The sequence below is a fragment of the Thunnus thynnus genome, chromosome 1 (assembly GCF_963924715.1).
Source record: "Thunnus thynnus chromosome 1, fThuThy2.1, whole genome shotgun sequence".
NCBI classification, from domain to species: domain Eukaryota; kingdom Metazoa; phylum Chordata; class Actinopteri; order Scombriformes; family Scombridae; genus Thunnus; species Thunnus thynnus.
The window spans coordinates 31,272,274-31,294,277 of record NC_089517.1 but is presented as its reverse complement, the minus strand read 5'-3'; the positions used below and the strand labels follow the sequence as shown (position 1 = coordinate 31,294,277).

Genomic DNA, 22,004 nt, shown 5'->3' with positions numbered 1-22,004 from the left:
AAAGTGAAGCACACACTCAGAGGTTCAGCGTTCTTTACTGTGTCTTGCTTTCAAATAAACAGATTGTTGGTCATATGTCTAATGTCTTGCTCTCTTGTGTTACAGCTCTGATGGTACTAGCTGATCAGTGACCACCACCTGCCTGAGGACACCTGCTGCCCAATTCCCCCTCATCATGTCTGGGATCCACGTAAGTAAAGTACACATTGCATTTTTTTCACCTTTACTTACCCAGTGTACAGGTTTACATGTGCACAGGTGGGCCAACACTTTTTCAGCTCTACTCCTTTCCCTTTTTGTACGACTACACACACCTAAAGCTGCTCAGGACAACCCCTATCTCCCTACTGTGGGCTTCTTAGTAGCCAAACCAGCTCAAGATTTTTGTTTGAGTTCTTAAAATAAAGTCTAACTAAAATTGACATTAAACACAAGTAATACAAAAAAAAAAAGCTCCTCTTTCTCTATCTGTAGTTCTAGTTCTCATTTAGTAGACAAGAATGCAATTGCCTGTAGTGTTGGTGGTGGAAGGAATTAATGGATTTTCTTCTGCCATGTACATCTCAAGTTGTTCGGGTTAAGAGTGCCAACTATACCAAAGTAGTTCAGGATCCCTGATCATGATCTTAAAAAGTTTGTATATCTAAACTCTCCTCCCTGTCCAAAAGTCTCAGATCTTCAGTTATATCATAACTTGCGCCATCGTGGAGCTTTATAAATGTTGTTTACTTGATGACAAAGTTCACTATCTGGATAAAAACAACAGTCTTCCGTGATATGACTCAGTGTTGATGATAACGTTTTGTCAGACTACTGTTTCAGAGGTCAAGAATGAACTTATACGCATAATAATTTCTTTGTTGTTTGGTCCTGTTTCAGTAGCATCATCTGTGACCCATTTCCAAACCAAAGCTCCCCAATTAGCACTTAACTACACTCTTCTCCACTCACATGAAATCAGACTCGCAACTACTGCAATATCAACAAGGAAGGTAAAAGTTAAAAGGTGAATTGTGGAAGTGGCAGCAACTAACAGTTATGTCATTTTTTTTCATTAATCGCTAGATCAGTGATATGTGTGTGTCAATTTTAATGAGACTACTTTACTGAATAAGGATGAACACACACACACACTCTCGACTATTTATACACACACAAGGGAACATGTGCCAAACACATAGGTGCTGAAATAAACTCATATCTGTAGCATGGTGTTAATGTACATAGCTGGTGTGCACACATCCATCAAAGTACCCAGCTGAGTTTTCCTGGTTTCAAATTACCTGTGGTGTCTCAGTGGTTTAACTAATGCTTCTCAAGCACCAGCTTCAGAGCGGGATTACTTTCCCTCCTACATCCTCTGCCTTCAAATGTCCTTATTGATCCAAGTTGTTTTCATCTGTCACACCACAGTGCTCCACTACAGGCAGGTGAAAAACATCACCTTTTTAGGAATTTAGAAAGACCAAAGCTGGAATCTGATCAAACACTTTAAATCTTTTATCATCTTTCAAATGAGAGAATTCAGTATTTTCATGCATATCATACAGGTCGTGTAACATGCCTTGACTTAATTCTTCTTATGCGTTGTTTCTTATTATCTTTCCATTTTTCCATTTTTGCCTGTGAATGTAAATTGCATATAATTAATCATGTTGTAGTGTTGCAATCAATAACCACGTCTAATTACTCAGGATGTTTGATCCTGGAGACACTGACAAAACCCTGCAGTTTATAGGAACATAAATGCACTAAAGATTTAGTGTTGACAGTGTTTCTAAAATTAGACAGTGGGTTTCCTCTAGATTTCATCAGGCCTTCTTTATCACTGTCTCTTGACCTGTTGGTAATGTTACCAACCTGTGACCAAAACTAGATTTGATAACGATTAAGCATCCATCAACAGCCAGCTGTCCTGTAAAAAGAACCCTTAAGCTACCAAATAAACCACCAAACTGGTCATACTAGAGTTGCATGATGGCATATGTCCTCCTGTCAAGCAATGATGACATGTTGTGATGTATTTGACTCTGCTTGTGGAAGGCCTTTATGCAAATACACTATTAAAAAAAAATGTCATCAGAACCCATTTTTGACTAATAGATCAATAGACTCATCTTTTCAGCTTTTAAAATAAATAAAGAGATGTCTTTTTGGTTCATTGGAAGCCATTGAAATGAATAAAACTAGAGAAGCAAGGTTTTTCCCTCTTCCTCTGTGACCCTGAGTAGCCGTCATCACCAGCGCTCCAAACTCATTATGCAGTATTGACTGAGACCGCATCAGACACATTGAGCTGTACCGCGTGTTGTCAGGAGAAAAGCAGCTTGTACAAGGACCTTACTCGCACACCTGCTGCTTTGTAGTCATTTCATCTCATTCTCTGTATTGTGGCATGTTTTTGATCACGCCGGCGTGCTGATCTAACAATACAAACCGAATACACTCAGCATCCTTATCCTTGCTGTCATACATATTTGTATTTTAGGCGTTTAGCTGCCAGTCCTACAGTGTTCAGAGTGACTGACAATGAGAGAAACTACAGTATTTATGAGCTTTACATTTCTAAGCCTAACAAGAAAGCAATAGTAAGGACTCCTATACAGAAGGTGTAGTTTTATGATGGGGGGTGGGGAGGGGGATGGTGACATTCAGTCTTTCAAGAAATCTTCAGTAAAGTAAAATTATGAGGCAGCGACTGTGGTTTAGTGACTTTTTGAATATGTGCCAGGAAACCAGTAGTATCTAATAGACTGAACACAGATTATTTTTATTTTAGGCTCTGCGCACCCACAACGGTGTTCTGATTTTTTTTTTTTTTTTTTCCTAGCTGATAAGACCTCTGCTCAGGTTAAAGTTAAATGGAGTTATCCAGGGAATTACCTGAGGTCAGCAACCTTAACATTCAGGACTGTGACTTTAACTAATGAGACTGATGGAGCTAAAAGTTATCCCACTTGTGTGCATAGCATTGAGAGATATTTTTCCAGTTATTCATTTCACAAAACTGTACATATATTTCAAGGGTACACAGAGAGTCTGGAGCTTGTCCCAGCAGGTATATGACAGAGGGCAGTCAATTACCTCAGAGAGGTCGCCTGCAGGGACAAGTCCATACAGACGAGTGCCAGCGTGTATATGCTGGCTATATGGCATTTATGAGGGGGAAAACCTAACAAAACACCTCACTTTTACGCAGTGTTTTTATTTAGTATGGAGGGCTAGATTATGTTATTAAAAGCATTTTTATTAAGATATTTGTTTTATTATTATTGTTTTATTTGTTATTTTGTTTTAGCCTGTGCCTTGTACCCTACAGGCTTCTCAACCTTCTGCCAATATTCACATTATCACCTTGGGGTGCGCTAATCTCTGACTATGAAGTGGTGTAACTTAAACACTCTTGTACAACTGCAGAGTGATAAATTTGCAGAAAGTCTGTGTTGCACCACTATGCGTGCACCCCAGTTCATCACAAGTGTTTTGAAAATACAGGCTGAAGTTTTTAGCGGTAATAATGCTATCTGGCTATTGTCTTTTTTTTCCACCAATTAAAAATATGTATGTGTAAAAATGATAAAAGGTCACGTGAATATGCATTTGGATGCTGATCTTAAGGTGTGTCATTTCTGACTTAAATTCTTGAGGTTTTACTGGGTTTTATGTTGCTGACCATACACGTCCTCTTGCTTGATTGGCTGTGTGGACGGTTTTTTAATCTATTGTTGGGGATTCTTCAGTTACACACTGTTCATCACCCCACTGGGATGTGCTATTGCTCATTCAGTGTTACCTATCTGCACTGTTTCTGTGTCATTCCTAATTTTCTCACTAATTGTTTTTAGTTACTTCCATTAACTTTCCCCCTTGTGCCTGTTTTACTCTGATTTTGGCTCCATAGCTGTGTGTGGTAACTGGCAGATCAAAAACAACTAGCCCAAACTCAGCTCCTCATGCTAAACTGTGTTACAGTATTGTGATTAATATTGGTTCCTCTCTGTCCTTTCTGATGTAGGCACCATGGTCGACTGGCACAGAGTGTGTAGCCAAGTATAACTTCCAGACGGCCAATGAACAGGACCTGCCCTTCTGTAAAGGAGATGTACTTACCATTATCGGGGTAACCAGGGTAAGGAAGCACGTTGTACCAAATCTGCAATCCTGACCAGATGATTACTATTCAAGGAATGAGTAACGAGTTAATTGTTTAACGGCTTTTTAATTTATGTGTTTGTGAGGTTGCACTGTTAATTATATATAATTATATGTTTCAGTTTTAGTTTCCCCAGTGACTGATCATGCACTGAATACTGGAACTTTGCAATCAACAAAGTGTACAGTCAACAGTTCAGTTGTTTTTTTGTTTGTTTTTTTTTTAAAAAAGGGCAGTGGGAATACAGGATATAACAATGTCACCTTAAATCTACAAGACTGTCACACAAGCAGCACCTTTCCTCCAAACCACTTCATCTAAATTAAATAAGACCATGACACCTCCAGAAGGCTCAATTCTATTTCTGCCATCCCAAAACCCACCTCAACACTCACTGTCAACACCAAACACAGCTAAATTTGTCTCTACTATGTTATTGATATTTAACATTTTTGTCGATGTCTCAAAAACAACTTATATTAATGACTATAGGCTGAAATGGCCAATGCAGCAATTTCATACACCAAATTGTTTCAGCAACAACACTAATAACAGAAAGCAATGCATCATGTTTTATTTGGATTACAGTATCTATATTAATATATGACTCCTGTCTTAAGTATAAGATTGATATTTTTAGTTTTTGTATTTAATTTCAAGCTAAACTATGAGCCAAAACTAGTTCATAGTTCAAGTGGAATACTAATGCTGACATGCTAATAAATTAATATATCAACAGACATTAGGGATGCACAATATTGAATTTTTTGTCAATATCCAGTATGTTGATATTTTTCAACTTATTTTGGCCGATTGCTGATGCTGATACTGATTTATGCACTCATTTTTTTCTACCTGGCTGAGGAGACTATTATGCATGCAATCATAGATTGTACTAAGCACAATCAAGAAAGACAATATATGAAGGAAGAATTTAGGAAGAGTTCAGAAGCTCAACATTAAAACTTTAATAAACCTGCCATGTGGGTGGAGCAGTAGAGTTTTCTTTGAGTTTATTAGACAGACAGGATTAATGTGTAGGATTTAATCTCTGGTCCACACTCTGGTGCAGAGGGTGGTGGTAATGCACCTAATCCACTGGTTGCCAACCGCCGTTATAAACCAAAAAGAAGACGTTTTATAAACAGAATGGTACATCCTGTCAGCCGAGGCGTTTCCTGTCTGTGCAGCCCAGCATAGCAGCTCCTCCTTGGACTGTTTCACCCTTTTGACCCCGTTGCTTCCTCAGCAGGCTCCACTTCACTCAGCTGCCCGACAGACCCGCTGCTTCTTCCCACTTCCCACTGATGCTGATATTTTTATCGGCTGATACAGATAATGTGTGGATATTTGTGTGTATCCCTAACAGACATGCTAATATCAGTCAAAGCAGCTATGGTACTAGCATTTATACTAAATGTTGGCACAAAACAAACAAGAGAACAACGTACATGAGCTGCTGGTGAACATGATTCCATCAAACAGCTTTGTAGCCTCAGTCAGTGAGTTTCCTTTATAGCAGCTTCAGACATACAGCAGCCCTCACAGCCTGCAACAACTTATTCCAACAAATAGCTGATTAAACCAATGGTGTTCAAGTGGATTTCCAGTATGTGCAGAGTATTTTCACTAGGTTTCTGCTGCACCGCATCACCACTGCCACCAACTCAGTGAATTCAGAGTGATACATGAGGGACAGGAATGCTCCTCACTTAAAAAAAATGACTTCAATGTTTGTGAAAATGGTAGCACGCTTCAATTATTGACACCATTGTGAAGGTTTTGTTGTCATGTGTTGGGCTGTTTCAGGATCCCAACTGGTACAGAGCGAGGAACACAGTGGGCAGAGAGGGCACCATCCCAGCAAACTATGTCCAGAAAAGGGAAGGAGTCAAGTCAGGAGGGAAACTCAGTCTTATGCCGTAAGTACCAGAGGGGAATATGTTTGTGCTTCAACATCATCATCGTCACAAATGCTCCCCTTCTTTCATAGGTCTGTGAACAAGTCGTTGAACCCCACCACCACCCCACCACCCCCCTCACTTCTGTTCCCTGCAGTGAGGGAAAATGTAGTGTTTACTTCAAAAGTCAGGCGAAGCATCAAAAGATGGAAATTCCAACCCGAACAGTCTTTTGGTTTTTTACTGCGTCTTCTCTTGTCGCTGTCTGGCTGCCACAGAGGCCAGCACCAGCTGCGCACTACATTTGAATCAGGCTCTTTGAAACAGCCGCTGTTTCAAAAAGAGGAAAACATAACGAGAGGCATATGCAAATGAAACAAGACAGGAAAGCCGAGAGCATACAGGCTGCTTCAGTATCATCATCTGAAAGCCGCCAAAGCTTTTGTGTTTACACTGCAAATGATAATTAACGAGTATTTGAACTTGAGGATTATAAGAAGACTCGCCCTCTAAAATCTAGGAAATCTGTATGCGATAAAGGGGGTGTACTCTCACTCTAAATACAGAGATCAGCCCATTGATCAAACCTTTAGGCGGTCATAAGCATGGCAGTCTTTTGTTCACCAGTGCATATGGAACTCACAACAGTCGTTGGTATGACACTGTTTGTTGGCAGGAAGCATTTAAATGGACTTTTGACCCTCTGTGTTTCACTTCATCAACTGCTGCTGAAAGCTTTGACCCTCTCCCTTTGCCTCCACTCATACTGCCTGTCCACACCATTCTGAACTTGGGTCATCCAGCTCTGGCATGTTGTTGTATGTGTGTGTGTGTGTGTGTGTGTGTGTGTGTGTTCCCAATGGGAACCTCAAATTAGTCTTAATGCAACTGTGAGGGCTTTGCAAACACACCATGAACAGCATGAATTACTGAACTTCAACACTAGCAGCAACTTTTGCTGTAGCTCTGATTAGATTTAACTAGAGATGGTAAATTCTCACATTGGCTGTTCATTGTTCATTGTACTTATTCTTGTAGTCCATTCAAAAGTCTTTTTTTTTTTTTTTTTTTTTTTTTTTTTTCCAAATTTCTCAGTGTTTTTTCTTTGGTGAAAGCAACCTGAAGCTTAACACTTTTGATCATTTTACTTTGATTTCAGTGTGAAGACTGTGTAGACTTCCAGTGACTAGTGACCAGTTTGAAACTGATCAAAATTTGATCACTGCATAGATAAATATGTTTTTCAAAATACTCAAGTCATCAGGAGCCGGTCCTCTAGAGCCATTAGTTGTAACCCGGAGGGACTTGTTGATTTCATTATAAATGACTAACAGATGTCTCAGAGAAGACCTCTCCCTCCCTGGGTTACATAAGGGCTCAGCTGTGTTCTTCTGTCCCCACACTCATGCTGACCGATTGATACTCAGGAGTAAATACAGTCCTCTCCTCCCTCACTGCCATATATCAGCTCACTCTCTCTCTGCTGCCCCCATGTGGCAGATATCTGCTCCACACAACAGCACCACCACAAAGAAACCCAGGGTGTTCAACCCTGCTGCCTAACTTCCTCCCTCCCTGTTGTCCCACCAAGTTGTTTACCACAGTTTTTGGACTTTTTGTCAGTATGATGTAATGTATGAGACAGCACAGCAGTTAATTTCTGTGGACAGAACAGCTAGTGTGCGTCCAGCAAGGCTCTCTGTGTTTCTCTGGACCGTCCACGCTTGGCGCCTGCTCTCGGATTAGTGGGAGTTAAGGAGCTGCTGTCCATCGGAGAAGCTGCCTGCACTGATCTAATCAACTCAACCCGTATTAAGCTGCTTTGCCACAAGGGCCTCTGCTGTCTGAGGAGGCGGAGGACGAAGAGGAGGAGGAGGAGGAGGAGGAGGAGGAGGAGGGAGTGACGGAGGCAGCCACGGGAAACAGGCTAAATCAATTATAGCCGTTGATTGCCACCAGTTCACCGGCCAAGGCTGATGGAGAGACCCTGTGGGGCGCAACTGTGGCTAATACGACCTTTCACACTAGGAGTGACATAAATCAATGGGATACAGTCCGCTGTTTTGTGGTTGAGGTTGCTGGGATAGTGGTGTGTTAGAGCTCAAGACCGCAGATCCATAGATTGAAGCGATATCAGAATTCTGCAACCTTGAGACGGGGGCTCAGCTTTTGTCCTAGTCCAGCTGTTTTCATTGAGAAAACTAAGATACATTACAGTTTGACATGTGCAGATTATAGGTAGCAATCTGTTTTTTGCTGTCTAAGAAACATGTCAGTGAGAAATTACTGTATATGTGTAAGGATAGAGGAGATTTGAAATGATCAGTAGATGTAGATGACAGCGTAATGCAGCTGTCTAATCCATCCATTAGTAGCCTATAGATATAGTCACCAGGCCATATGGTGAGGGTAAAGCAGGGTTATACAGCTAGCTTCTAAATCAGGAAGCAAGAGCTTTATTTATTCCCTGAGCACGTTAAAACCAGTAGAACTCTAAACAGCTTTTTAGCTAAGTAGAAGCCTGTTGATTTTTTTTTTCTTCTTCTTGTTTTACTCCAGTGTGTGTTGAGCAGACAGTCCATCCTCGGGTGACTTGGCTCTGTCCTACTAACCACCTCATCTGAGCAGTTTTTGCATTTTCCTGTTATTGCCGTGCCTGTGTGTCAGTTTCCGACTCTGCCCCAGGCTTCTTGTGTGTGCTTGCATGTGTGTGTTTGCGAGGACCATGTTTCCTGTTGTTTGGGTTCAGGTACTTTCTCACTGACTTCTTGAGGCTAGACGGACACGCCCCTGCACCGCTCAGGCTGAACAAACTGGAAGTGCTGCTCCCGGCTTCCCATTACCGCCCCACTCATGTTTTTCAGTTCTCATTTCAGAGGAGGGCTGCAGGCCGTGTTTTGTGGAAGTGCATCCTTCTTTCTGATTAATGTTGCAAATGAGCAAAATGAGTATAGTGAAAATAAAAAGCTGTGTGATCTGTTGAGGGATTTAGGCCTATCTGATTCTGTTAGCAATGACAAAGAGATGAGGATGTGAACTGGCAAGAACTGGCACGAGTTGTATTATTGTTATAATATTATTATTTCTCCCACATCTTGGCTTTTTCTCACCATTTCTCTATTTTTTATTCCTCCCTTTTGCTTCCATTTCCCCCTCTCGTCCTTCTTTCCCTTCCCTCCCTCCAGCTGGTTTCATGGGAAGATAACTCGGGAGCAGGCCGAGCGGCTCCTCTACCCTCCGGAGACGGGTTTGTTCCTGGTGAGGGAGAGCACCAACTACCCCGGCGACTACACTTTGTGCGTCAGCTGCGACGGCAAGGTGGAGCACTACCGCATCATCTACCACAACGGCAAGCTCACCATCGACGAGGAGGAGTACTTTGAGAACCTCATGCAGCTGGTGGAGGTGAGGAACCATGTAGAACATAGCTGTCATTTTGGCTCCTGCATTTTTTTTTTTTTTTTACACAATACCCTTGATACCCATAATACCCTTGGCTTTCAGTCTGGCAGCTGAAAAGGATAATTGGTCACTCATTATCTGTGCCAATTGGTCGGCATCTCTTAAAACTTAATAACAGTGAGAACTGTAAGGCACAAAGTGTTGAGCTGCACCACAGAGAGACTCTGTAAAGAGAGTTGTTTGTAAGAAAATGAAACCTTTGATTCTGTCCATAGATGTCACTCATGTTGTTCCAGTAGGTACAGTACTTCCTCCCTCCTGTCAGTCAGTGATGCAGGGCAGTGATTTCATGTGGCTGCCAATATGGTTTCCACACAGTTTATTTCACATTGAAGTTTCTTCAGGAAGGGTATATTGAGGGTGTAGTTCTTGTCTTCAATCTACACTTACAAACAGTCGACTTCATTACTTGTAGATTTCTGTGCTAAAAAGTTAATTGTAAAAGATTATGTGGGAATTATCTCATTTTAATCTTATGAGAATGTGTTGTTTCTCACTCTGTTTCAGGTCATATTTAGTCAAAATTCCCTCTTGTATCACTACTGTTTTAATTTCTTACATCCAAATCTTGTTGCTGTTTGTCCATCAGACAGCAGAATAATGCCATTAGAGTCTGTTTTGTTTTATTCTTTAGTGATTAAATAGTTACTTAGCATTGAGACTAACATGGCATTTCAGATTATTTAGCTGTATGCCTGTAAACTTTAGTAATCATTATGATTTTTTTGAGAAAAAATATATGTAGGTCTAAGTGAAGTTAAGAATAAAAGTTTAAATCATATTCCCATATTCCTATATTTAAGAAATTAGGAATATAAAATTGAATTTATCTTATAAACCTCATGCCACTATTAACAATTAGTAAAAATTGAGTATTGTGATTCATCATGCAGAAGTATGATTACATAACTCCATAAACACAAAGACCCCCTCCCCCCCCCCCCCCCCCCCCACACACACACACACACAAACACATTCAGTGTCTCTGTGGAGTTTCCCTAAAAATCTCCTTCAAGTACACTTTCTTCAAAAAGCTGTCTGATCCTCTCACTCCCTGACTGTTATCAGAAAGCTGGTTCAGAGGAAGGACAGTGTGTGGGGAGGGGAAGACAGGAGACATGATGGCAGAGAGAGAGAGAGAAAGAGAGAAAGGGAGAGAGAGAGAGAGGCCTTTCATCCTCTTAGATAAAGAGAAGCGCTGGATTGGCGGCTATCACACTTTTAATTGGACCTCATCTCTTTGCCTCGCGGGGCGTTGGAAGTGGACGACAGGAATGTGCCAGCTGGCACCGAGACCATCTAGATTCCCTGTGCATTCATGTTATCAGCCACCCACAATCTCTATCTCTCTATCCTTCTCTCTCTCTCTCTCTCTCTCTCTCTCTCTCTCTCTCTCTCTCTCTCTCTCTCTCTCGTTCACACCCTCCAGGCTTGGTGGTTCTGCCTCCACTTCCTCTCTCCACCTCCCTCCCTCCCTCCCCCCTCCCTCTCTTTTCTCTCTTGTTGTGCTCCCTCGTGTATACCTGGCATATTGCTTTCACTCCTCCTCTCTTTGTTATCCATCTCAACCTCTTCCTTCCACCCTCCGCTGTCTCCCATTCTCCGCTTCCCCTCCCTGCCTTTCTGTCTTTCAATTTCTCTGCATCTTTATCCTCTCCCCTGTCTGCATTCCCCTGTGTCTTCTCTCTCTCTTTCCCTCTCACTAATAGCCTATGAGAGGATTCCTCACATTCTTGTGTGTTTTTCACTGTTCCCTTGCTCCCATTAGCCTGTCACAGCAGGCTTCACATAGGCTGTATATATATATCAGCGCACATAAACAAACACATCATATACCTGTACACACTATATATATAAATACATACAGACTCGAGCCTGTTCAGACGCACTGTGGTGCAAATGCCACTCCTTTCTTTCAATCACTACATCCACCGTGATGTTATACATGTCAGTCACATGTTTGCAGTGATACAGGTCAACAAAGATAGCTGCTTATAGTATTTACAAGGGTGTAACAGCACAATGAAAGTATTGTCAGCCCATTTTTACCCAGTGATTAGACCCTTCAGCATTAATTATATATGGCAAGATTGTGATTCATGCACTACCATTGTGTACTTAAAATACACTTTGCTGCATTCAGTCCATTGTAATGTGTTACACAATTCATCGTTAGCAGAGCAGGACCAATTTTGCAGCATTCAGATTTTTCTATATCTTACAAGATTCTCGAGAGCTTTTATTGTCACGTGCACAGCAAAATAGGTACGCAGCCAAATTTGGCTTCTTCAAGCTTAAGTTCCAATTACAATATGTTTATAATTTTAAAAAAGGAGAGAGAGAAGAGAAAGATAAGACAGATGAATTAGAATATATACAAATATACATTATCATATCAAGAGATGATATAGAAAACACTGCAGGTTTAACAGCAAATGATACAACCACATCACTGATTGATGCCGAAGCAAATGTGTGTTTGTATACATGTGTTTACTATGTGGTGTGGTTGTGATTGTGCTACTGTGTGGCTTCATTTGTCAGTGTCAGTGCTGAATGAAAAAGGCGCTGGCCCTTCCTTCACCGTGCTGCCCCCTGGTGGTTCTCACAGTAACATACAGCCTGTGGTCAATTCGTCATGCTGCAGTTTCATAACATTGGTTTTGTTGGTAGATGAGCTTCCTCTTTTGCTGTTTTATTAATCTAGCGGTTAAACAGATGTTTGATGTCTTATGTGACTGTAAGTGTCTGTCAGGAAATCACCGAACCTGTTTGTCTCACATGTTTCTATTTCTGTCTATCAAACTAAGCAGCAAAAAGACTCATTTCCATCCTCACTTTAGAATATCACCAAACATGGTTATTGCTAATGTCTAACCTGATTTCATGATGATGAGCATTTATTGATGAGTTTGGGGTGTGTGTTTCTTGGGGTGTGGGGTCTAATAATGCATTGACCTCTCTCACACCCACACACTCCTCCTCTGCCGCTGGTTCCCACAATATATTATTCCCATCTTCCACTTCTCCCAGCAGGGAAGCTACTTCACAGCTGTTAGCAGATGCCCTACACATACTGTCAGTCTCTCCGGCTCCCTAATCCCATATGCATGATCTTGTCACCACTGCTGCTGTGCGATTTCTTTGCAGAAGCATTGGCTTACTTGTGTTTGTTCTACTCATGGTTGTGGTAAAGCAGAAGTTGTTTTTCTCACCATCCATATCAGATCAGATCATTGTCAGACTCTGCATATAATCTTGAAAGAAGATCTTTCTCTCAAGTTTTGACCTTGAAGAAACTCTGTGCAATTTGAATGATCTCAATGCTGTCTCTTTAGATATATAGATACAGATATCGGAAACAGTTGGGCTTGTGCACTGATGCTGCGGACATGTTTGTTTTTTTTAAATCATAAGAATGCTGTATCATTTTAACAATTTACAAAAAAGCTTAACTTGATTTTAACTTATATTTCCCCCTTGGCATGGAGCTGATTTTAAAAAAAAAAAAAAAAAAAAAAAAAAAAAAAAAAAGGAGCACATGGCTCAGATAAGTTGATGTAATGTATGCCAGTAAGATGTTTGGTGGAGACAAACACTGCTTAATGCGCCTTCATGTTGTATCAGGTTCTTCTCTAGAGTGTTGCTGCAAACATCACCCACACTTTTGTAGGGCTGTAACTAATGATTATTTTCATTATCAAGTAATCTGCCAATTATTTTCTCTGTTGATAATATTGTCTGTAAAAATGTCTGAAAATAGAGAAAAATATCTGTTATAAATTCTTGTAGCACAAGTTGACGTCTTCAGATGTCTTGTTTTGTTCAATCAACAGTCCACAATCCAAAGATATTTAGTCGACTCCTAACTCGTTACAAAACATGAGGACCAGGATAATCATCATTTTTCCAACTTTAAAACAAAACTGACTTTTCTCCTCATGTATTGAAATGTGTGTGTTTAATTCTCTGCCCCCAGCATTACACCAAAGATGCCGATGGCCTTTGCACCAGGCTGATTAAACCCAAGTTGATGGAGGGAACAGTGGCAGCACAAGACGAGTTCTCCAGGAGTAAGGACACCGAGCTCATTACACTGCTCTACAGGGACACTGGCACCACTGCACACAGGGACATTATTGAGCATTTGTGTGTGTCCTGTCACGCTAAGCTCACAAACATAAAGTCTACAACACACACACACACACACAAACACACACATTAATCAGACAAAGCCTGCATCTCCTGCAACGCTCTGCCATCATCCCGGTCCTAATAGCATTAATCAACAGAGGGTAATTAATCTTTCTGTGTCTGGGGACGACTGCCGGGCTTCACCGGCTCGTAAGGTCAATCTGAATCTTCCTCCACTTTTGTCTCTCTTCATTCCTCTCCTTGTACCCATCTGACACGGCTAATTCTTCCGCCTGAAAAATGAGAAAAGATAAAATTTAGAATAAATCAACACTTTTCCTCCAAAATGAAAGATTGATCATTCTCCGTGACAAGATGATCACTGCTATGAATGTCAAACTCTAATGAATATTTTAATACATTTGCTGAATAGTTCAGTAGTTCTTTGATGTTTTCTGCCTTTTACTTACTACTTACACATTTGTTATCATAATAACACTAAATGTCAGTTATTTGTCGCCATTTCTAATGCATGTTTTCCCCTGTGTGTTGTACAGTATTATTACGGTTTGATTCCACCGGATGCGTCTGTGTCGCGTTCTGGCTCAGACGCGGCACTTTTCAGAAACGGCTGTCCACTCCACTCCGCTAAACATATGCACCTAGTCTATTTTTGACTAAAGCTGCGTCAAGCTGCACACATCAACATTACGTTATAACCAGTGGCACTTGGCCAGAAGTCAGCTGGTCAGAGGATATATGTCACCATGGATGATGAGAGGTTCATCTTAGAAGTGGAAAATCACAAGATTTTATATGACAGCATTGGTGCCATGGCTGCTCCAGTCCCTGGCTTCCTCTCCAGTTAGAGAGGTGGCTCTCTGCTCTCTGGCGCTACTGGAGCAAAACACTCCACTTCTGAAATGCTCCTGGTGGGGTATGACGCCATGCGGAGGACGGAACAAAACCACGTCGCAGCCGGAGCACGACGCAGAAGTGCCTGATGGAATCAAGGCGTTAGATTCATATAATGATAGTCAGATGATTTTATACTTTTGGCTGTGAAGACCGCTAAGTATCATCTGTCCTCTCCTGACAGGCGGCTGGGCCTTGAACAGAAAGGAGCTGAAACTCCTGCAGACCATTGGCAAGGGGGAGTTTGGAGGTGAGGAACTGATTAATGATCTCTGCATCATTTAATTTCATTCATCAGAGAATCTCAGTTGACCAGAGTTTGTCTTGGATATCGCACTAAAACTTCACGCTGTCCGTGTCCTTATCAGATGTGATGGTAGGAGACTACAGAGGGACCAAGGTGGCAGTCAAGTGTATCAAAAATGACGCCACAGCACAGGCTTTCATCGCCGAGGCCTCCGTCATGACGTAAGATACAACAACAAATGTTATTTCATTGAGGACACAAGGGAGAAGTTGTCTTTTATACCTCAATATGTCATCACACCTTGAGATGTTCTAATTAACCTTGATGTTCTCCCGTATGACACACTGGATTTGTCTCTTTGTGCAGGCAACTGAGGCACAACAACCTGGTACAGTTGTTAGGGGTAATTGTGGAGGAGAGGGGCAGTCTCTACATTGTCACAGAGTACATGGCTAAGGTGAGTCATACTGTTGATTCTAATGGAAAACTCCTAAGACAAACAAATGTCATAGAAAAGACATAATATTTCAATGACAAAGCCGTTTGCCGCCCTTTCCTGTTTGCAGCTGCCTCACCGTTTGAAACTGAACATGCTGTAAAAAGTTTTACATATGTGTAACAAAAGGTGGTCCCGTGCGGTTCACCAACTCTCAGGGTTAAGGATTTGTTCTTTGCTGGAGCCTTCGCTGGAGGGTGCTGTAAGGTGCTTTTGAAGTAAAAGTTTGCTCCAGATATTGTATTAATAACCTCAACTATCTCACAGGGCAGCTTAGTGGACTACCTGCGCTCTCGAGGACGGACCGTGCTCGGTGGGGACTGCTTACTCAAGTTCTCACTGTGAGTCCTCTTCATGTCTGTTCAAGTACTAATTAGATTTGTAGAAATGACAGATGTTTAATCAGCAACAACTCGGGGTCTAGAGCTAAAAGCCGCTCTCTAGCTGTCAGGATCTGAATTGTATTTCAAAAGAACAGTCACGGCACTTGAATAGGAACATAAAAGAACCGTTTGTTTACACAAGCAACATCACGGGGTTGTTTTCCTTGATAAAAGGCTGCTTTATCTGCAAGTCAAGTGCCTCTAAATTTTTCATTTACTTTTAATTTAACAGTCATTTGCCTGATGCTGTAATCCAACACAAATAAATAATTAATACAATTATTAAATAAGTATAAACACTTGGATCAGTGGTCATAAACACATGCTTCATAAGTATATTCTGATAAATTCTTAGCGTGACCCTGCAACAAACTTGTCAGAGAAGTGTGAGGGAATAGATTTCAGCTGCATAAACATAAAACAAATAAATACTAAACTTGAAAATACTTGTTTGTCTTGCAAGATTTTAAAGCAGTGTCTGGGTTAGTTTTTCCCTCACCATCTTTTTACTTTAATTATAGCTGCACTGTAGCCGTCGCTTGATGCATTCTGGCAAGAGTGGATGATGAACGTTGTGACCACGGCCACAGATATGTCCACACAGATTAGGGCGTAGCTGCACACCTGTAGGCTGTTATCAGATTCTGACAGTTCAATTATCTCAGTCATCCAGTCGTCACTCATCATGTCTGCTGTCTCACTGTGTCACTCAGTGATGTGTGCGAAGCCATGGAGTACCTGGAGGCCAACAACTTCGTCCACAGAGACCTGGCAGCTCGTAACGTGCTGGTGTCCGACGATAACATCGCCAAGGTCAGCGACTTCGGTCTCACCAAGGAGGCCTCCTCCATACAGGACACTGCCAAGCTGCCTGTCAAATGGACCTCTCCCGAAGCACTAAGAGAGAAGGTGAGAGGAGGAGAGATGGACAGGTAGCAAACCTGGGTTGATGTGTTGTTGCTTTCTTGTCATTTGTTGTCACTTAAACTTGAGTAACGGTAAGGTGTGGTTTAAAGTATGTAGTAGGGATGATTTTTCATTAAAAGCTTACTGCAGTGTTCTTAAAGTTTGACACTGCTGTGACATCCCAATAGCAAAGAAAAAGCAAAGTGTGTGTCATATAGAAAAGTTTCAACAACTTTTAGCTAATAGCTTTGTGGGCCTGTTTTGTTAAAGCAACAGTTTGACATTTTGGGAAATGTGATTATTCTCTCTCTTGCAGAGAAGATCAATACCACTCTGAACTCTGTGTGTTAACGAGGGAGCGAGAGCTGCGATTTGAATGGCTTAGCTTAGCATAAGGTTTTGAAAAGGGGAGTAAACGGCTAGCTTAATAATGATGACATGACTCCAGGAAGTCACTGTGATCAGACATGGTCAAGGCATGTAAACTCATGTTTGTGTAACAAACGAAATACATCATTTTATTTTTGAACATTAGAGAGAGTCATGCTTGCCGTTTCCCTCTTGTTTCCAGTCTTTATGCTAAGCTAAGCTAAGCTAACCGACTGCTTGCTGCAGCTTCATATTTAGCGCACAGACGAGAATGGTATCACTTTTCTCATCAAACTCTTAGTAAGAAAGCCAATGAGCATAGTTCCCAAACTTTTGCTTCAACCATCTCATGTGAAGTGACTGGAATCCATCTGTAGCCTCTGCTGAAATTCAGTTTTAACCGGCTTTACATTTCACATCTCAGGCAACAATATTATTACTGACAAAATTTTGGTTATTGTGTCAAACAGTATTCACATGTTTGGTTACTTGAGCCTCTAATCTTGCACTAGACAAACAACCAAGACCCAATTTTGATTCAAGTTGGGATAAACCCCTTGAGACGTACCATCTCGCTTTCGAGGGGGTCCCCAAATATATCACACTGACTATACAACAACAGAGAATGGCTGACAAAATAAATACAATCATAATTATCAATACAGCAACGTACAAACAGGTAACAGACAAAAAAAAAAGACAAATCACATACATTAATTAATGAAAACATAGAAAACGTTGCAACCACAAGGTGGCCAAATGACCAATAATAGATATACAGTAGAGTGTGAGTAGACAATACAATCAGGTATAAACTTCAGGTATAAAGAGTAGGTATAAAGGTATAAATGGTGACAGCTTCATTGAACAAGAGCAGTCCATCACGTAGTAAGAAGACAGGGCTTGCTGTGGATAGATAAAGGCTGCCCAAAAAAACTGATCTGCTCTCTGAATGCTTTTTGTTGAATTTGTTTAAATTTAGGATCATCTTCTTCTTTTTTGTCCAACAGAGGTTTTCCACTAAGTCGGACGTCTGGAGTTATGGCATCCTACTTTGGGAGATCTACTCCTTTGGCCGCGTGCCTTACCCTAGAATTGTAAGTACCTGAACACCACAGGTTTCTGTGGCTCACTAAAGGTCCAGGGAGCACCAGCAGATGGCAGGCTTCATTGCTGGGACAAGGATCAATTTACTTATTTATTTCTTGTACAAGATCAGTGAAATGTCTCGCACCTTCAGTGTTGACTTCAAGATAATGAGATTTATGCCATGAGACTGCTGAGACATTATGTACTGTGAATTGTAAAGTTAATTACCTCTGCATGCTTGTTACATTTTCCTCTACATATTTAGACATTTGTTGTATTTGAAGAATAGAAAACGCTCACATCTTGATGCTGATGCTTTGTGTCTCTCCTCCTCCTCCTCAGCCATTGAAAGAGGTGGTGCCCCGGGTAGAGAAGGGGTACAAGATGGACGCCCCAGACGGCTGCCCGCCCGTGGTGTACGACCTGATGAAGCAGTGCTGGACCCTGGACCCTGTGGTGCGGCCCTCCTTCCGCATGCTGAGGGAGAAGCTGCAGCATATCAGAGCCAAGGAGCTCTACCTGTGAAGAGGATGTGCAAAAGGGGGGGGCGGGGAGGTGTACGGGGAAGAGGAGGAGATGAGACGCAGCCCAGCACAGCTGTAAAGTGGGAGGAGAAGGAGGAGGAGGAGGAGGAGAAGAGGGACCACAGCACCTTCCTCCTGCCTGCAGCCTGTTGACCTGTGGGACTGCCATTTTGTGCCCCCCCCCCCCCCTCCCCGGACCTCAGACGCCCGCCAGCCTTCCTCTGGTTCCATACAAGGACTGTTTTCCTGTTTGTGTTGTATAGCTTTTGCCAGACAGTTTCCTCTTCTCTCGATGGGCCACTGCTCTTTCCTCCTTCTACACCTGCCGCTGCTCACCCGCTCTCTCTGTCTTTTCTTTCTCCTGGTCCAAGATCCTTTCTTTCTTTTTTATTTTCCTCCCCTCCTCCTCCTCCTCCTCCTCCTCTCCTGAACACGGCATTAACTAGAGGGGAGGCTGGCCTTTTCCTCCACGTTTGTCAGGTGCTCTTTCTTCCTCCCCCGCCCCTCATCATTCCTGGATCTCTGTATCACCTTGTGGCTCTGCATGCCTTTCAGCCCAGCTCTCTGTCATTCCATCCTTCCCTCTATCCCTCCTTTCCTTCTCTCCCTCCCCTCGACGTGGTGTCAGGTGTGGGGCCTTCGCTCTGTGCCAAAGTGCCTCCAGTCTACAGAGCTCCAGACTTCCCTCCAGCACTTCTTTCAAATGGACTGTTGTGGTTTGATTTTTTTTTTTAATTACTTTTTTTAAAGAAATGTTTTTTATTGCTTTCTTTTTTTTCAGGGAATTTATCAAACCGTTTTGTTTTTTTTGTTGTTTTTTTTTTTTAGTGCTGTCTCCCCCACCTCCCCATCAGACTGGGTTTTTCTTTCACGAATCCATAAAGAGAGCGCGAACAGGAAGAGGGAGGATTTGGGGGCCAGTATCATGTTCGTCCTCCTAACAAGACAGCTCGGAGGAGCGGTGGGGGGGCAGGACAATAACACAAGGGGGAGAGGCAGTTCACAAACATGGTTGATTCATCATACGTGGGCTTGTTTTTATATCAAAATATATTTAAAGGATTAAAAAAAAAAAAAAGAACAAGGAAAAACTGACTGGGGCAGAGAATTAAAAAAAAAAAGGACGACTTTCAGAAGCCAGGAGTCTCTGGCGTTAGGAATGTTCACTGTCTCTGTGAACGCTGGGGTCGGGGTGGTGCATGCTGTGTGTGAGAGGCCTTGGGTTCAACTGTCAGTGCTTTCAATGTTCATTGTTTTATTATGCTATCATGATTATGAATAAATCATTCCATCTGAATAGTGTGGACACACCTGCATCATTATATCTGTATGTGTGTGTGTGTGTGAAAGAGAGAAGAGAGTGAGTGTGTGTTAGTGTTAGTCATAAAAGCACCTCCCCCTGCATGCATGCATGCATCTATCTATGCGTGTGAGAGGGAGTCTGACACACACTGGTTAACATAAAGGTCTTCTGACATCATGCGTGCATGTGGACGAGAGACGGATTTATTTATGGCTGAAACAGCTAGTGAATTAATCAGTTAGTCGATCAACAAAAAATGAATGATGAATAATAATGATTTAATAACTTTTTCATTTTCAAGTCATTTTTCAAGCAAATATTCCAAACATGTTGCTTGGTCCAGCTTCTCAAATGTGTGAGGATTTGCAGCTTTTGTTTTGGATACTTGGTTTCTTGGATTCGAGCTTTAGGCTGTTAGTGTGACAGAAATTGCAATATGAAGACTTCGCTGTGGGAAAATATATGATCCATTTTTCACTATTTTCTAACATTTCCTAGACTAAATTCATTGAAAAAAATCATTAAAATAATAAATAATTAGATACATTATTAATTGATAATAAACACAATTGTTAGTTGCAGCCCTAGACAGATTTAACAATTTATACCTTTTCATAATGGAATTACAAATTTTCAGTTAATTTAACAGCTCGTTTTCATTCCCCAGCTGGTTTATATTCAGGTTACTGAGCTCTCTATTCGAGCAGGTAAAGGTTAAAGGATTATTTCAGATGTTTTTTGAAGTCTGTCTTGATAAAATACTCATATTGTATAAGTTGAGTTATAGGTCAGTGTAGTAATTCCTCCTCTCCATACTTTCTGCCAGCTTCATAGAGTGAAGGGACAGAGTTCACAGTCTTTGTTCTGTGCAAAGATGTGTTTTAAAGTTCAACCAAAGCTAATAAAAGACTTCAGCAGAGTTATTCAGTCTTTTCTTTTTGTCCAAAATTTGCTTTACTATCCCTCCACTGCAGCTCTGCAAAAAAACACTGTCCATTGAAACAGATGGAATTCGTACTACTTACTTTGGATAATACCATTTTCATTTGGCTAGCTCAGACTGCAGGAGTCCCATATTGGCTTCAGCTTTATTTGTACTGAATAAGGACTGGATTTGTTCCCCATGTCTTACAGTGGAGTCATGCAAGGAAGGTAGTCTGTCCCTTCACGGCCAAATAATCACTACAGGGACCTACAACTCAATGTACATATGGGCATGTGAGTATTGTATTAAGAAAGACTTGAACAGTCTGAACCTATTTGTTTGAGGACACCTGGTAGTAGGTGAGAAAGAGGGTGAGGGTTTGTTAACTATTCTCTGACTAGATTTTCCCGGTAATTCAAACTACAACATAGTATGTAGTCTTATTCTGTGATAGAACCTTTTACTTTTCACTTTTTTTCTATTAGCTTACTAATCATGTCACTAAGTACAGTTTGTTTAATCTTTATGGATAAGCACTTCTTGTCAAGTGCCTGTGGGTGTCTGCCTCCAAGAGTGCAAGATTTGTTTAAGAACATCTCACAGGATAGAAAATGAGTTTACTAAATTTGGTTTCATTCATATTTTCTCTGCAAATTTTTGCCGTCCTATCTTTAAAATGCTAATACGTGTTTAGCCTCTCTGGCCCCTTGAATCACATCAAACAGAAAACCTGAAAAGAGAAATGTGCTCTTTAAATTCAACTTTTCACAAGTTCACAGGCAGCCTGCGACGAGGATCACAAGACAAAATGGCTGTGAACTGATACTTTAAAGAAGTGTGTCTGTCTCTTCACAGATGTAACAGCTATAAATAATCCTCCTGTGATCACCTATTGATAGCACAAGTGCTATGAACAGGTGCTGAAGCGCCAGCGGAGCCTTTAAAGGTGTGAAGAGGTGTTTGTGTTAGGTCAGCCGAGCAGTTCCAAGCGGTTAACAGAGAGCTGCCTTCATTGTGCTTTTTGGAAAGCAGTCTGCTCTCCAACAGTGCAGTGACTTACAAGCTGGGATGAGACCCAACAATCCACTGGTCTCGCTGTGTTCGTCTAACCATGTGTCTCATTGAAATATCATCTTTCCTGACTTTGACCAATCCTCCCTGCATCTCCTGCTGCTGCAGCAGCAAACACTTGTTTTG

General features: G+C 41.5%; 1 protein-coding gene across 2 annotated transcripts in view; it reads left to right on the top strand.

The window, feature by feature from the left end:
• Positions 1–19,876, top strand: part of LOC137186548 (tyrosine-protein kinase CSK) — a 47,315-nt gene extending 27,439 nt beyond the window's left edge. For both annotated transcript variants that reach the window (XM_067595561.1, XM_067595570.1), the window contains exons 2-13: positions 106–190; positions 4,016–4,129; positions 5,963–6,075; positions 9,240–9,459; positions 13,496–13,589; positions 14,750–14,815; positions 14,934–15,033; positions 15,179–15,269; positions 15,576–15,649; positions 16,405–16,600; positions 17,977–18,063; positions 18,398–19,876. In XM_067595561.1, coding sequence (XP_067451662.1) covers positions 176–190; positions 4,016–4,129; positions 5,963–6,075; positions 9,240–9,459; positions 13,496–13,589; positions 14,750–14,815; positions 14,934–15,033; positions 15,179–15,269; positions 15,576–15,649; positions 16,405–16,600; positions 17,977–18,063; positions 18,398–18,580 — 1,353 coding nt within the window. In that variant the 5' untranslated portion in view covers positions 106–175 and the 3' untranslated portion in view covers positions 18,581–19,876. The remainder of the gene's footprint in view (positions 1–105; positions 191–4,015; positions 4,130–5,962; positions 6,076–9,239; positions 9,460–13,495; positions 13,590–14,749; positions 14,816–14,933; positions 15,034–15,178; positions 15,270–15,575; positions 15,650–16,404; positions 16,601–17,976; positions 18,064–18,397) is intronic.
• Positions 19,877–22,004: the final 2,128 nt, after the last annotated feature.